The sequence below is a fragment of the Tupaia chinensis genome, unplaced genomic scaffold (genome assembly GCF_000334495.1).
Source record: "Tupaia chinensis unplaced genomic scaffold, TupChi_1.0 Scaffold000002_1, whole genome shotgun sequence".
Lineage (NCBI taxonomy): Eukaryota > Metazoa > Chordata > Mammalia > Scandentia > Tupaiidae > Tupaia > Tupaia belangeri.
In genome coordinates, this window is record NW_006159428.1 from 5889328 (window position 1) to 5903476 (window position 14149).

General features: G+C 37.9%; 1 protein-coding gene across 4 annotated transcripts in view; it reads right to left on the reverse strand.

The window, feature by feature from the left end:
- The window catches only part of STAU2 (staufen double-stranded RNA binding protein 2), a 375847-nt gene that overhangs the window by 306994 nt on the left and 54704 nt on the right, over positions 1 to 14149 (reverse strand). For all 4 annotated transcript variants that reach the window (XM_014589776.2, XM_014589796.2, XM_014589754.2 and 1 more), the window contains one exon: positions 9258 to 9417. In XM_014589776.2, the coding sequence (XP_014445262.1) occupies positions 9258 to 9417 (160 nt within the window). The remainder of the gene's footprint in view (positions 1 to 9257; positions 9418 to 14149) is intronic.

Here is a 14149-nt window from a genome sequence, read left to right on the forward strand (position 1 = left end):
CCACCTTCTCTCTCTCTCTCATTCTGTCCCTCTCTGGTCAAATTAAGATAGATAGATAGATTGGGGCCAGCAGGTGGCACAGTGGTTAAGGTGCTGGACTCCCACATGGCCGACCACAGTTCGATTCTTGGACCTGGAGGCTTCCTTTCTCACTTTCCCTTTCTCTGTTTCTCTCCAGCCAAATTAATAATAACAAATAAAATAAAATAAACAATTCTTTTTTAAAAGATAGGTAGATAGATAAAGTTAAATAAAATAATCCTTTAAGAAAAAGTCAAGCATAAAAGGCTTTCCTTTTTTTTCTTTTTTCTCTACGTTATTTTATTGAGGAATAAGTAAAATGCACAAACCTTAAGCACTTGCTCAGTGAACTATTACACACATAAACACTCATATGACAGCTATTCAGATCAAACTATGACCTTTTTCATTACCCTGAAGTTCCTTCAGTCTCTTACCAGTTGCCACCTCCCTGAGTACCCCATTCAGACTTCCGTCATCACAGATTTGTCTGCCCAGTCTGCTTTTCTGACTGTGTACTATTTCCTGCTTCACTTCTTCCACCCAACTTAACTTTCTTCCATACATTTTAAATATTTTATCACTGAATAGTATTTCACTGAATGAACATAAAACAATTCATTTATTCTGGTGTTGATGAAGTACCTGGCTTGTTTCCAGTTTGGGGCTATTAAGAATAAAGTCACCTTGAACATTGCTGAGTATGTATTAGACATACACTCTTCATATACATTTCTCTTGGATATAGACCTAGCAGTGGAATTGCTGGGTCATAGGGTAGGTTTACTATTACCTTTATCAGACTCTACCTAAAAGTTTTCCTAAGAGGTTTTTAACACCAGAGTAGTCTATATTTTCAAAGGTTTACATTTTAAGTTCCATAAAGACTTTGGTTTAATAATTAACATTTTAATAAACTGTCCAAGATTTATATCACTTTGAATTCTACTTTGCAATAACCACATGGCCACAAACAGCATAAGATTCAAATGGGGAAAATTTTGTTTTTAAAGTTTGAAGGACTTTTTCCTTTAAGTTAGGCTACAAATAAGAACCTCATATGTCTGAAAATCACCAGTGAAATGATTTGAATGCACAGGTAGGATGCACTGTGTCTGCCATTCGTGTCATAGACTGGATTTTAAAATAGATAAAAGTGTTGTATTCATATCATTTAAACAAATAAGTAATGTTATACAACTTCCTCATTTGAAAATAAAACTGCAATGTACTCTCTTCACAGAAATGTTAGAAACTGTCTTTGTGAAGGAAATTTAAAGAGAAACAGAAAACCACAAATCATGCTGAAAAATATTTTAACTCTCAGAGCAAAGTATCTCCATCTTTTACATCAAACTAAACTTGACACCCTCCACAGGTGCACAACTTCCGACCTGCCCCCTCACATTCACACTGTCTATACCTACACTGGAATGCTTCCATAGAAACATTACGGAATCCCTCCAGGGAATGCTAAGTCCTGCTATTTCAGTGTGTGAGAGTTAGCTAGCTAAGATGCATAAAGATGACTGTCACCCTGCGCATGCCTCGTGTAGTTTAAGTCCACAGAGTTGATAACATATAGATATCATCAACCTTTAATGGTTCTTACATATATTAAAGGAAACTTCTACATTTATCAGTGATAAATTTAAAATGACTAATTAATTAGTTATACAAATGTATGTACAACAGTTTTACATTCTTATAGGTGATAAATAAAAAAATGCTGCAAGTAGTTTTCAAGGAGCAATATATTAATAACACTTGAAACAAATTTGGAAGAAGTCAGAAAAGTCCCTGGAACACAGTAGTTACTCAATAAATATCTGTTGAATAAATGAATGGATTAATTGAATACCAGGGCTCCACAGACAAATGACTCACTACAGCGACTGGACAAGAAAAATACACAATAACCCAAGAATATCTTATGCCAGAAAGTACAAAATGACCACAGAATGATGGGGAACTATCAGAACACAGAGTCAGGTTGGAAGAGCCAGATCATTGGCCAAACTTGGGTTACTTTGAGCATTAAAACAGGTCATGATAGTAACAGATCATAAATCTATAACAGGAATCCAAGAATCTACAGTGATATAAATAATGAAACAAAAACAAGAGAGAAAGAGAGAAATCTCTACCATTGGTTACAATTCCAAGTAATAAATTAAAAAAGAAAACTGAAATTTTAAAAAGTCAGCAAACGTCAGGATCATATTTGATTCAGATAAGTGTTATCAATGTATGCTAACTCTGGTAAGGAAAGAAAATTTGATGAGGAGTGAAAAATTTGATAAGGAGGAGGGCAAAATGTGTCCTCAAAAAATATTTAGTAATTACTTACTATTTGATAACAACACATAGTCAACTAGCTTTACAGTGGAGAAGCCTGGCAGACATCATCTTCGCCACATGATAAAAGTCATTACTAATAAAGGACCAGCACACAGCCTAATGGTTATGTCACTAGACTCCCATGTGGTCAACTATAGTTCAAGTCCCAACCTCGTGGCTTAAATTCACACTGGGTGTGTGTGTGTGTGCATGCCCAGAATCCCAAGAAGAGAATGGAGAAGAAACTGTAGTATGGCCATCCCCCTTGTGGGGGGTGATTTCTCACTTTCTGTCTCTGTCTCTCCGGCAAGCACACGTAACCTCTATTGTAAAAATCTCTCTTGAAAAAACTTTTTGGAAGTCATTACTAATGAAACAAATCAATGATATGAAACAAATCTCCTGATATGGAGCCCGGAGAGGATCACTTCTGTGGTATTCATGGTAAAAATGCATAAATCACGATGAAACACTAAACAAACTTGATTGAGGGACAATCAACAAACTGCTTTTCAAAGCAAAAATGTGTCATGACTTTTCCAATGACCCAATATATGGTCCTGTACACTTCACAAATGTCAAGGTTATAAAATGGTAAGAAAGACTGAGAAACTGTTCCCAATCTAAGTGGGAAATGAAGAGAACTATAATGGTACTTGTTACATGTGATCTTGATAAAGGACATTTTTGGGGGCCTGCAGGTGGCATGGAGTTCGAGTCCCAGATCTGACAGCTTTACTTTCTCACTTTCCCTTTCTCTCTCTCTGTCTTTCTCTAGACAAATTAAAAAACAATAATAAAAATAATAAATGGAATTAAATAAATAATGTATATTTTTAAAAAAGGACATTCTTGGTACAATTGCTTAAATCTGAATGAAGTACATGTGCTACCCTCCTGATAGGACAGTATACTTTAAAAATATACATTGATTGGGGGACCAGCAGTTAGCGTAATGACTATGTCACTGGACTCCCATGTAGCCAACCACGGTTCAAGTCCTAGACCTGGTGGCCTAAACTCATGCCGGGCGTGTGTGCATGTGTGCCCAAGATCTCGAAAGGAGAATGGAGGAGAAGGGACTGTGACATGGCCATCCCCCCAGGGGGTGATTTCTCGCTTTCTGTCTCTCTCTCTGTCTTTCTGGCAAGCGCACACACCCTATAGCAAAACCCTCTCCAAAAAAAAAAAAAAAAATATATATATATATATATATATACATACGTGAATATATATATATACACACACACACACGCACACACACATTGATTGGGGTGATGAGACAGCATGTTTACAACTTATTCCCAAATGGTTCAAAAATTATAAAAATGGGGAATCAGGACAAAGGTTACATGGAAGCTCTATTTACTTTTTTTATAAATTTTATATAAATCTAAAATTATTTTTAAAGTTAAAAAAAGTAAAAGGAGGCCAGCCTGTGGCATGGTCAGGACAGCTGGATCCCACATGGCTGACTGCACAGTTCAAGCCCCAGACCTAGCGTCTTGAAAAACAAGTTGGGCATGAGTAGTGCATGCCCAAAATCCTGAGAGGAGAACGGAGAAAGAACTGCAGTGTAGCCATCTCCCTTGAGGGATGCTTTCTCATTTTCTCTCTCTTTGTCTCTGTCTCTTTGTCTCTCTTCAGCAAGTGCACATGCAAATTATAAATAAATAGATAAGCAAATAATGAAAGTAAGAAGGAAGCAAAATAGTTTCATGATGTACTCCTAATTAGCAGCTCAAACCACTGTAAATAAACTTCACTCCTCCCTGTGATATAATTAGTACTTAAGACACACCTACTCACCAGGGAATCCAGACTGAATCTCTCCTCCTCCACAGACCCCTTACTCTTCAATCCTGAGTTACAGTCACCTGTTTTACAATAAAGGTGCCACTGGAGTGCACAAGGAAACCGACCATCTTTTCAATAAATGGTTCTGGGTTAACTGTCCATATATTGAACAATTTTGAACTCTACCTATACTGGTAGATTCCTGACAGACTGTAGATCTAAATTTGAAAGATAAAAATAACAAAGCTTCCAAAAATAACATGAGGTTGTCTTCCTAACCAATAGGAGACAATGATCACTTTTAACGTACACAAAAAAAGTCCTAGCCATAAAGAAAAAAAAAACTAACAAATTAGCCTTCATTAAAATAAAGCATTTCTGGGGCCAGCAGGTGGCGTGGTAGATAGAGGTGCTGGATTCCCAAATGGCTGACCAAGGTTTGAGTTCCGGACCTGGTGGCTTGCTTTCTCATTTTTCCTTTCTCTCTTTTTCTGGTCAAATTAAAAAGAATAATAACAAATGAAACTAGATAAGTAAGAGCTCTCTTACCCTGCTGGTAGGAGGGTAAATTGAAAATGTTTGACATTAAGTAGTAATAGTGAACACATATATAACCTATAACCCAACAGCTTCAATCCTAGGTACATTCTCCCAACAGAAATGTATGCATACAAAAATGTTCGTAACAGTATCATTTCTAATGGCCCCAAACTGGAAACATCCAAATATCTATCAATAGTATAATAAATAAATAAATTATAATATATTCATGCAATAGAATACCATGTAATAATGAAATACTATACTGTTAAGCACAACACCAAATCACACAGCATAATATTGAGGAAAAACAAGCTGTCACAAAAGCCTAGTGTACGATTCCAACAAGCAGGTACAACCAATCTGGCAGAAATCAGAATACTGATTTCATCTGAAGTTGTTTAACCAATTGAAGGGTACATGAAGGAGACCGCTTTTTCCCCAAGTTTTTGCCCTAGGGCGCATGCGCTCACCAGAGTCAGAGAGAAGGTAAGTGAGAAATTACTCTCCAAGGCGGATAGCCACACTACAATCCCTTCTCCTTCACTCTCCTCTTAGGATTTTGGGCATGTCCATGCAAAGGAAGCTTTTTTGTTTTTAGTTTGCCAGAGAAGAGATGCACTCTCCAGAGACAGAAAGGGAGAGAGAGAGAGAGAGAGAAAGAGAGAGAGAGAGAGAGGAGGAAGTATATCCCCAGTGGAACATGGTTACAGTGCAATCCCTTCTCCATTTCTCTGTCTTGTTGGGATTTGGGTATGCATGCACACACACCTGGCTTGTTTTTCAAGCTCTCCAGGGCCAGTATTTAAACTACACAGTCAGCAGTGCAGGACCCAACTCCCTTAACCCCAGGCCAGGGGGCCAGCCACTAAAGGAGGGTTCTGTGGCAGTAGTAAAGCCTTTGGTGAAGTGTTCACAGTGTAAATATTCATCAAAGCTCTCCAACTATAATTTGTGCACTTGCCTATATGTATTTACTATAAAAGTTTTTTAATTTACTGTTAAGTTATGTATTATTACTGGGGTTTTGTTTGTTTGTTTGTTTTTAATTTGTTATGAACACATGTGATCATCAGAAAGATACAGAGAGAGAGGGAAGGTGAAAAAGCAAGCAGCCAAGTCCAGGACTTGAACCACTGTCAGCCATGTGGGTGTCCAGTGCCCCAACTACCTATCATGCCACCTGCTGGCCCCTCTTTACTATAAAAGTTTACCCAAAATTAATCCATTCATTCTATCAGTTCACTTCAACATCCAACAGTAAGAATTTATCTTGGGGCTAGCAGGTGGGGAGAGTGGTTATAGCACTGGATTCCCACATGGCTGACTGTGGTTCAAGTCCTGAAGCCAGAGGCTTGAAAATCACGCCATGTTCATGTGCCTTCATGCACAAAATCCCAGGAGAATGGAGGAGAAGAGATTACAGCCTGGCCATTCTCTCTCGGTGATAATTTCTTACTTTGTCTCTCACAATCTCCCTCTAGCGAGCACACATGCCCTATGGCAAAAACATTAAAAAAAAATATTAATCAATCTCTACTGGCCTTTGAGATACTCTGTGTTTTCTTCTTCTGACTCTTGCTGGTTTACTTCCTGCTATAATCCTCTAAATGCCAACTTAACCAGAGCTGACCACAGAAGTGCTCTAGCTTTGCAGCATGTCTTGGAGGGCGAGCTCCTCTGTTCCATCCCTAATGCTGCTCCCTGCCCTCTTGCAGAGTGAGGGGCATATAGGACTGAGTGAAGGAGCGTTTCTTTTCCTTTTTTCATTCATAAACTATGGTGACAGTTTCCTGACTAATCTTTTTGCTTTCAGTATCTTCTGCCTTCTATTATACATCAAACTGAACTTCCTAACAAACTATTTTAAATGAACATCCTCTTACTCATAATTACCAATTCCCCCAAATTACAGATAAATTCAATCTTGTAAAGCTGGTGTTTGTGTCTATCACAATCCACTGAAAAGAGAGAGAGAGAGGTAGAAAGCTCCCCCCAATGGGTCATGGTTACACTGCAATCCACTTAGTCGCATCTCTTACTTACCTGCTCCAATTAAAAACCATCTATCAGGACCAGCAGATGACGTAATAGTTACGTCTCTAGACTCCAACGTAGTGGATGGCAGTTCGTGTCCCACACCCGGCAGCTTAAACTCATGCCAGGTGCATGCATGTGTCCAAGATCCCAAGAGAAGAATGGAGGAGAAAGGACTGCAGCGTGGCCATCCCTCCTAGGGGGTGATTTCTCACTTCCTGTCTCTGTCTCCCTCTGTCTTTTGAGCAAGCTCATGTTCCCTATAGCTAAAATCTCTCAATTTTTTTTTTAAAAAACCATCTATCAATACAATTTTTTGAGCTAAATTCAGTGCCCATATTTCTACTCGCTGCCTCTCTGCCTGTGGGATGTCCTCAGTCTACAGTATTCTTTTCTCCCCTATTTGCCTACGCTTCATTGAAGGCCTATCTTAACTTTCATTACTTCAGTCCATGTCTATCATCACCTATAAATACTGATTGCTGTTATTAGTCACTTGGCACTTACCCTGATCATTAAGCTATGTGTTTATGTATAAGTTAGTAAGATCCTCACAAAAACAATATTTTACACTTCCTAGATATAAAAGCACTGTTTAATAATGGTAGTGACACATTACGAATGATCAATCAGTAATTTGAAGTTTAAAAAAAAATTTTTTAAGTAGACAGACAGTCTTTATCAACTTCAAACTGAGTTTAACTTTTTTCCCCCTTATTATAATGGAATTATGGCTTAAGCTCACTTAATAAATTCTACAATCACTTGAACAGAAGCAAAAGGACTAGGAATAGGACTGCCCTGGAGTTCTGGAAGAGCAGGCTTCAGAAGCAAGCATTACATCTACCTAGCACAGGCCACAGGAGAAAGAACAGCGTCTATGTGATCCGATATGGAAGTAAGATTGAGGACTGCAATCACATAGATTATGGAGTCACTGTTGGCAGGTTTTTGTATTTTTTTTTCAATTCTACCCCAAAAGTACCTGAGGAAATATTAATAGGGATCAGAAGGTAACCACTTGAATTCGTAAGTTAACAAATCACTGAGTAAATAAACGTACGACTGGCACAACACTTAACAGAACTTCATTCACTGAATGTGATCAATGAGTACACTGATTCCAATACATAACTGGATATATAATGATTCTGATACACAACCGATCATTTTTTCAATTATTGTTAGGAGCTTACAGTTAGAAGTCATTTACTTAGAGACATTTTGCGCATAGGTGGTTTCTGAATGTGTGAGTTTCTAAATAAACTTCATATAAATGTTTTAAACTGAATACAACAGCTTCTAAAATTTTACACCAAGATTGTAAAATAATGAGACCACTTAGGACTAATTTGATAACTTTTTTATTAAACTAAAATAAGTAACAATTTCTTAAGTATTGAAACTGCTAATTATATATCTAAAAAGAGAAATTGTTCAGGTCAGCCTGTGGCCTGGTGGTTAAGGTAGCTGGATCCTGCATGGCTGACCATGTGATTCAAGGCCCAAATCTAGCATATTAAAAATATGCTGGGGCAGGGCTGGCAGGTGGCATGGTGGTTAAAGGCATTGGATTCCTACATGGCTGACCGTGGTTAGCGTCCCGGACCTGGCAGCTCGCTCGCACTTGCGCTCTCTACCCCCGCTCCCGGTCAAATTGAAATAAACAAATGAATAAATAAATAAATAAAGTTAAATAAAGTAATTTAAAAATCAAATGCTGGGGAGGGCTGGCAGGTGGCGTGGTGGTTAAAGACACTGGACTCCCACATGGTCAACCAAGGTTCAACCCCAGACTTGCTTTCTCATTTTTCCTCTCTCTTCCTCTCTTTTCCTCTCTCCCTCTCTCTCTCTCCCTCTCTCTCTCTCTCTCTCTCTCTCTCTCTCTCTCTGAGTTTAACTTTTAACTCTCTGTCAAAATTTAAAAATAAAAATAAATAAAGCTAAATAAAATAATTCTTAGAAAAAAAGTTTCATTTAAAAATACTCTGGGCATGTGTGTATACATTCCTAAAATCCCAAAAAGGGGGAAGAATTGGAGGAGAAGGGATTGCAGCGTGACCATTCTGCATAGGGGTGCTTTCTCACTTTCCCCTCTCTCTCTCTCTCTCTCTCCCTCTCTGTCTCTCATTCTGTCTCTCTTTCGTGAGCACATGTGCTCTCTGGTAAAATTTAAAAAGGAGAGACTGAGGAAAAGAAAGAGATAAAATGACAGTTTTTATCTTTACTTTAGGGAAAAGAACTCAAGTCAAATTTCCTGTACTTTGTATACAAATGTTTTTGCCAACATTTAAAAAGTACAAAATGTACCTTTATAGTATCCACTAAAAAAACTTTTAAAAATATTTACTACTGCCTTCTTCATTCTCTTGCCTTTGGCTGTTATTCAGCTGTTATTTGTGTGTGCATGGGCACTGTTAATATTGTTAACTGTGCAACTGGCCTCTTATAAATGAAACACACAGAGAACAGTACATACAGCATACAAAAACACAACCGAAAGAAACGAGTCATGGCCATACCTGGGTTATTATTAACATTACTTTTGGGTGGTTTCTGAACTGGTTTGGGAAGTGTAGATTCAGCCAAAGCTTTACTAGCAACAGCTTGTTGGGCCTTCTTTATACTGCTCCCTTCGGATTCCCATGTCTGCTCACCGAGGCTCAGCTGCACTGAGAACATCTTAGAAAAACACAAAGAAACAAAGAAAACATTACAAATTTTTTCAGAAGATGAGGTACCTGGGAGCAAAATAAATATACCACAGAATCACAATTTTAGAGCTAGAAGTAAACTTAAGACATCATTCCCAACAAAAATCTTATGCTACCTAGCAGAAGACCCAAGAGATTGCACCAAATCCTGTTCAACCCTATCCAAAGGCAGTTCTAAGTGAACATTTTGGATAGAACAGATGAAGAACAAATCTTTTCCCTAAATAAAATCATATCATTAACATCATTCAAACTGTCCTCGAAAAAGTAATACAAAGAATATGAGAAACTGTAAGAAAGGCCAAAAGGCCCTGTCTCTTCAATACTATAAAATCTAATTCCTTAAAAGTTATACTTAGTATTGGGGCCAGCAGGTGGTGTGGTGATAATGCGCCAGACTTCCACATGGCTGACCGCAGTTCGAGTCCCAGGTGCTGCCACTTGAAAATAACACCAACTGCATGTGCATGCATGGTCAAATCCCAAGAAGAGAATGGAGAAGAAGGGACTGCAGTGTGGCTATCTCCTGCCCACAAAGGGTGATTTCTCACTCTCTCTCTCTCTGGAGAGCATGTGCTCTATAGCAAAAACCTAAAAAAGAAAAAGTAAATTTAGTACAATCTGTCCGTGACAGTCAGGCAATCCAATTAAATACTGTATCAACAAGAAATTCTCAATCCCAACAAAAAACATTTAGTCAGTCACCAAATTCTATCCATTTTAACCACATAAAGATTTCTCAAATTTTCCTCCTCTCTCTGCCCATGAAATGACACTGAATCCAGTCTTTCATCATCTTCAGCTTAGATGTCATAATCTCCCCAATGACTGATGATGCTAAAACTGTCTTTCTGACATTCAAATCCAATTGCATCACTTTCACCAACACCAGGTTAAAATCTTCCAATGTTCTCATTTTAGCGTGGCACAAGAGTGGGACCTGTCCATCCTAACTTCACAAACTCCCTTTCTTACATATCCTGTATTCCATTCATGGCTTATTTCCATAGGAGTTCACTGTAAGGCTTAGTGATCAAGTTACAGAACATGCACACAATCGGTTTTGCTCCACAGACTGCATACTACTTTGTAGGAATATAAATATTATTAACCCAACAGTATTTACTTACTACAAAGAAATAACAACTAATTTTGCAGAAAGGAAGTCAGTTAAAAAGTGTCCTGAGTTAGCATCACTAATAATCATAAAAATTTGACATGGTGGGCCTTTTGGTATGGTCCAAAGTGAAACCCATCAACAACTATGTACTATATTAGCTGAAAATATTCTGCCTGAATCTAATCATAGGAAACAATCATATGGATCTAGAGAATGTAATATTCTATAAGACAAATGGCTTAGACTCTAAAAATGTTGATGTCATGGAAGGAAAAAGCAAAATGAATGAACGCAGGGGAGCTGTTATAGATTAAATGACACTAAAGAGTTCTGAAAAGACACAATACGATATAACACATGTCCTAGGAGAGGTTTGTAATGGGAAGAAAAAAGTTACATTGGACAACTAGAGGACAAATGGAAAATTTAACTAGAGATATTGTTAAGTTATTTAGAGGCCAGGAAGTGGCATGGTGGTTAACAGGCACTGGACTCTCACAAGGCCAATTGCAGTTTGAGTCTCAAATCTGGGGGCTTGTTTTCTCGCTCACTTTCTCTCTTTCTATGGTGAGCACACATGCCCTATAGCAAATTAATAATAACAATAAATTTAATAATTCTTTAAAAAATAATTTGTTTGTCAAGGTTAAATTTCTTGAATGATCACGGTATTAGAGTTATGCAAAAGAAAGTCTTACTAAGACAGGTAAGTGTTTAAGGGTGAAATGTCCTGATAGCTGTAATTCATTTCCAAATGTACAATGAAGAAGTATGCCTACATACAAGGAGCAAGAAGTAATATTATATATATTTATTTATACAGACACACACACACACACAGAGTTGTTGTTTTAGTTTGCTACAGAGCACTTGTACTTGCCAGAGACAAAGAGAAAATGAGAAATCACCCCTGAGGTGGGATGGTTACACCAGGATCCCTTCACCTCCAGGAATTTGGGGCATGCATATACAAATGCCCAGAATGTTTTTCAAAGGGCCAGGTTCAGGATTCAAACCATGAAGCTAGCCATATGGGATCAGCCACCTTATTTTTTCTTTATTTTTTTAATTAATTAATTTATATTCATTCACTGAGCATTGTTACAGCATACAAAATCTAATTTCCCATCTAAAAGATGCTGCATAGTAGTTTAATCATACATGTTATGGTCAATAATTTTCCATTTCTAGTTTCATATATATTTTTTTTTCTCCCTATTTCTCACTCTCTGCTATTTCCCACCCTCCTCCCACACTATCTCAGGTGTCCACAGTTGTTTTCATTCCTCCCCCCCCCCCCCCACATTTTATTGATTCACAACATTTCTTAAATAATCTTACCACTTTCAATAGCAAGCTCTGCTGATAAATACATATCTATGAATACATGTCTGACTTAAGTCATGAAACTCTGAGTAGAATAAATACACTAAAAGGTAGCACCTAGCTGATGCTATGTAGTACACTACAGTCATTAATTATGTATTGTTACTATATTTTTTAATTTCGAGAAAATAACTTTAATAAATTAAAGAAATGCTAAGGAAATATGCTTAAAACTTAAAGCCAGGAAAATGGTTAGGATTCAGTTCAAATAGTAGGTGGATAAACCTATCAACAGTTTAAGACAAAAATCCTTAAAATCGGAAAACAAAGCCTAGAAAAAAAAATCAACAATGTTTTAGTAAAAGTCTTAACCTCCACATCACCTGCTGGCCCACAAATACATTAATGATTGTGCATCTGAAAGATTACCTGTCTATTGTACTACTCTTTCAGTTTTTTCTATAGGTCTCCAATTTTTCAAAATAGAGTTAAAAAATACCCTCATTTGACATTCAAAATATATATGTACCTGTCAAAAATAATCACTTTTTCTCTTATTCCGATTCACTTTAAAATATATATCCAAAACATATCTTTAATAAATTTATCTGATTTTAAAACAGTTTTTCAATGACTAGATCTTTTTTTTTCAAAATCTGACATTTAATGTAAAACTTTGCCACAAGCTTGAGAAAGCTTAAAGTTTACATTTTACACACACACATGAACACACACCTCAATCATAAATTTTATATATATATATAATGTATATATAATATGCTTAAAAACAGAAACAGCCAGGATCAGCAGATGGTGTAATGGTTACATCGCTGGACTCCCATGTAGTTGTTGGAATTCAAGTCCCAGACTCATGCTGGGTGTGTGTGCATGTGTGCCCAAAATCCCAAGAGGAAAATGGAGGAGAAGGGATTACAGCATGGCCATATCCCCGGAGGTGATTCCCCACTTTTTGTCTCGCTGTCTCTCCTACAAGCACACGTGTCCTATCGTAAAAATCTCTATTAAAAACACCAGGAACAGCAACATGATTATTAGACCTTAAGATTCTTTTTTTTTTTAAAGAGGTCTTTGCCTTAGGGCACGTGTACTTGCCAGAGAGACAGTGAGAGGTTAAGTGAGAAATCACACACCCCCACCCTACCCCCAGCCCAGTGAGGGATGGCCACGCCACAATCCCTTCTCCTTCCTTCTCCTGGGATCTTGGGCACACACACATACACACGCAACCTGAGTTTCAAGCCACCAAGTCTGGGACTCAAACTGCAGTCAGCCATGTGGGAGTCCAACGACGTAACCACTACGCCATCTGCTGACCCGGGACCTTAAGATTTTTGATACCATCAGAAAAGTATATTAAAATTATTCTACCTGTCTCCAAATCCGACCTCCCCTAAAGAACAATCATACAACTCTAATTGCCCAAGATATATTTCTACAAACCCAGGAGGTACGAAGTCAAATAAAAGATCATCTCCACTCCACCCCTCCAACTCAGGTCAACTCCAGAATGTTCCACCCATCAAGTCCCACTGTTCAACCTACTATGAGGGGAGGCTAGAGACTGAGTTAACAAATGCTCTTGCCTATATGATGAAGCCGCCATAAAAATCCCTAGAAAGTGGGGTTTGACAATCTTCCAGGTGGGTGACTACACTGAGGTGCAGAGAGGGTGGCACACCTTGACGCAGCTTAGAAGCTCCATTTCCCTTCCCACATTCCTTCCCCTATGGACATCTTCATCTATAGGCTTTAAAATATCCTTTAAAATAAACTGGCAAAACGTTAAGTAAACATTCTGTGAACTGTTACAACAAATATCAAACCCAAGGACATGGAACTTCCAATTTATAGCTGGTTGGTCGGAAGTTTAGACTCAGACTTGCAATTGGAACCTGAAAAGGAGGTCGTCTTGTGAGGCTGGACCCTTACCTGGTAAAATCTGTATTAATTTGGGCAGTTAGTGTCAGAATTGGGTTAAATCATAGTATATCCAGCGTTTGCCAGAAACTGGAGAACTGGTTGGTGTGAAAAATTTTGCCACCTATTTCAGGTCAGAAGTGATGCACTAAGAGCATATAAAAATTTTTTTTACTGTCCCAATTGAACAACTGTCCTAGTTCAAACTATCCTTCTGACCACCATCAACAGGAACATTCTGTAAAATAAAAATGTCTCCAAATCAATCCTCTGCTTTTCTAAAACCTCTCTTAAGACTCCCACTACTATGAAATGC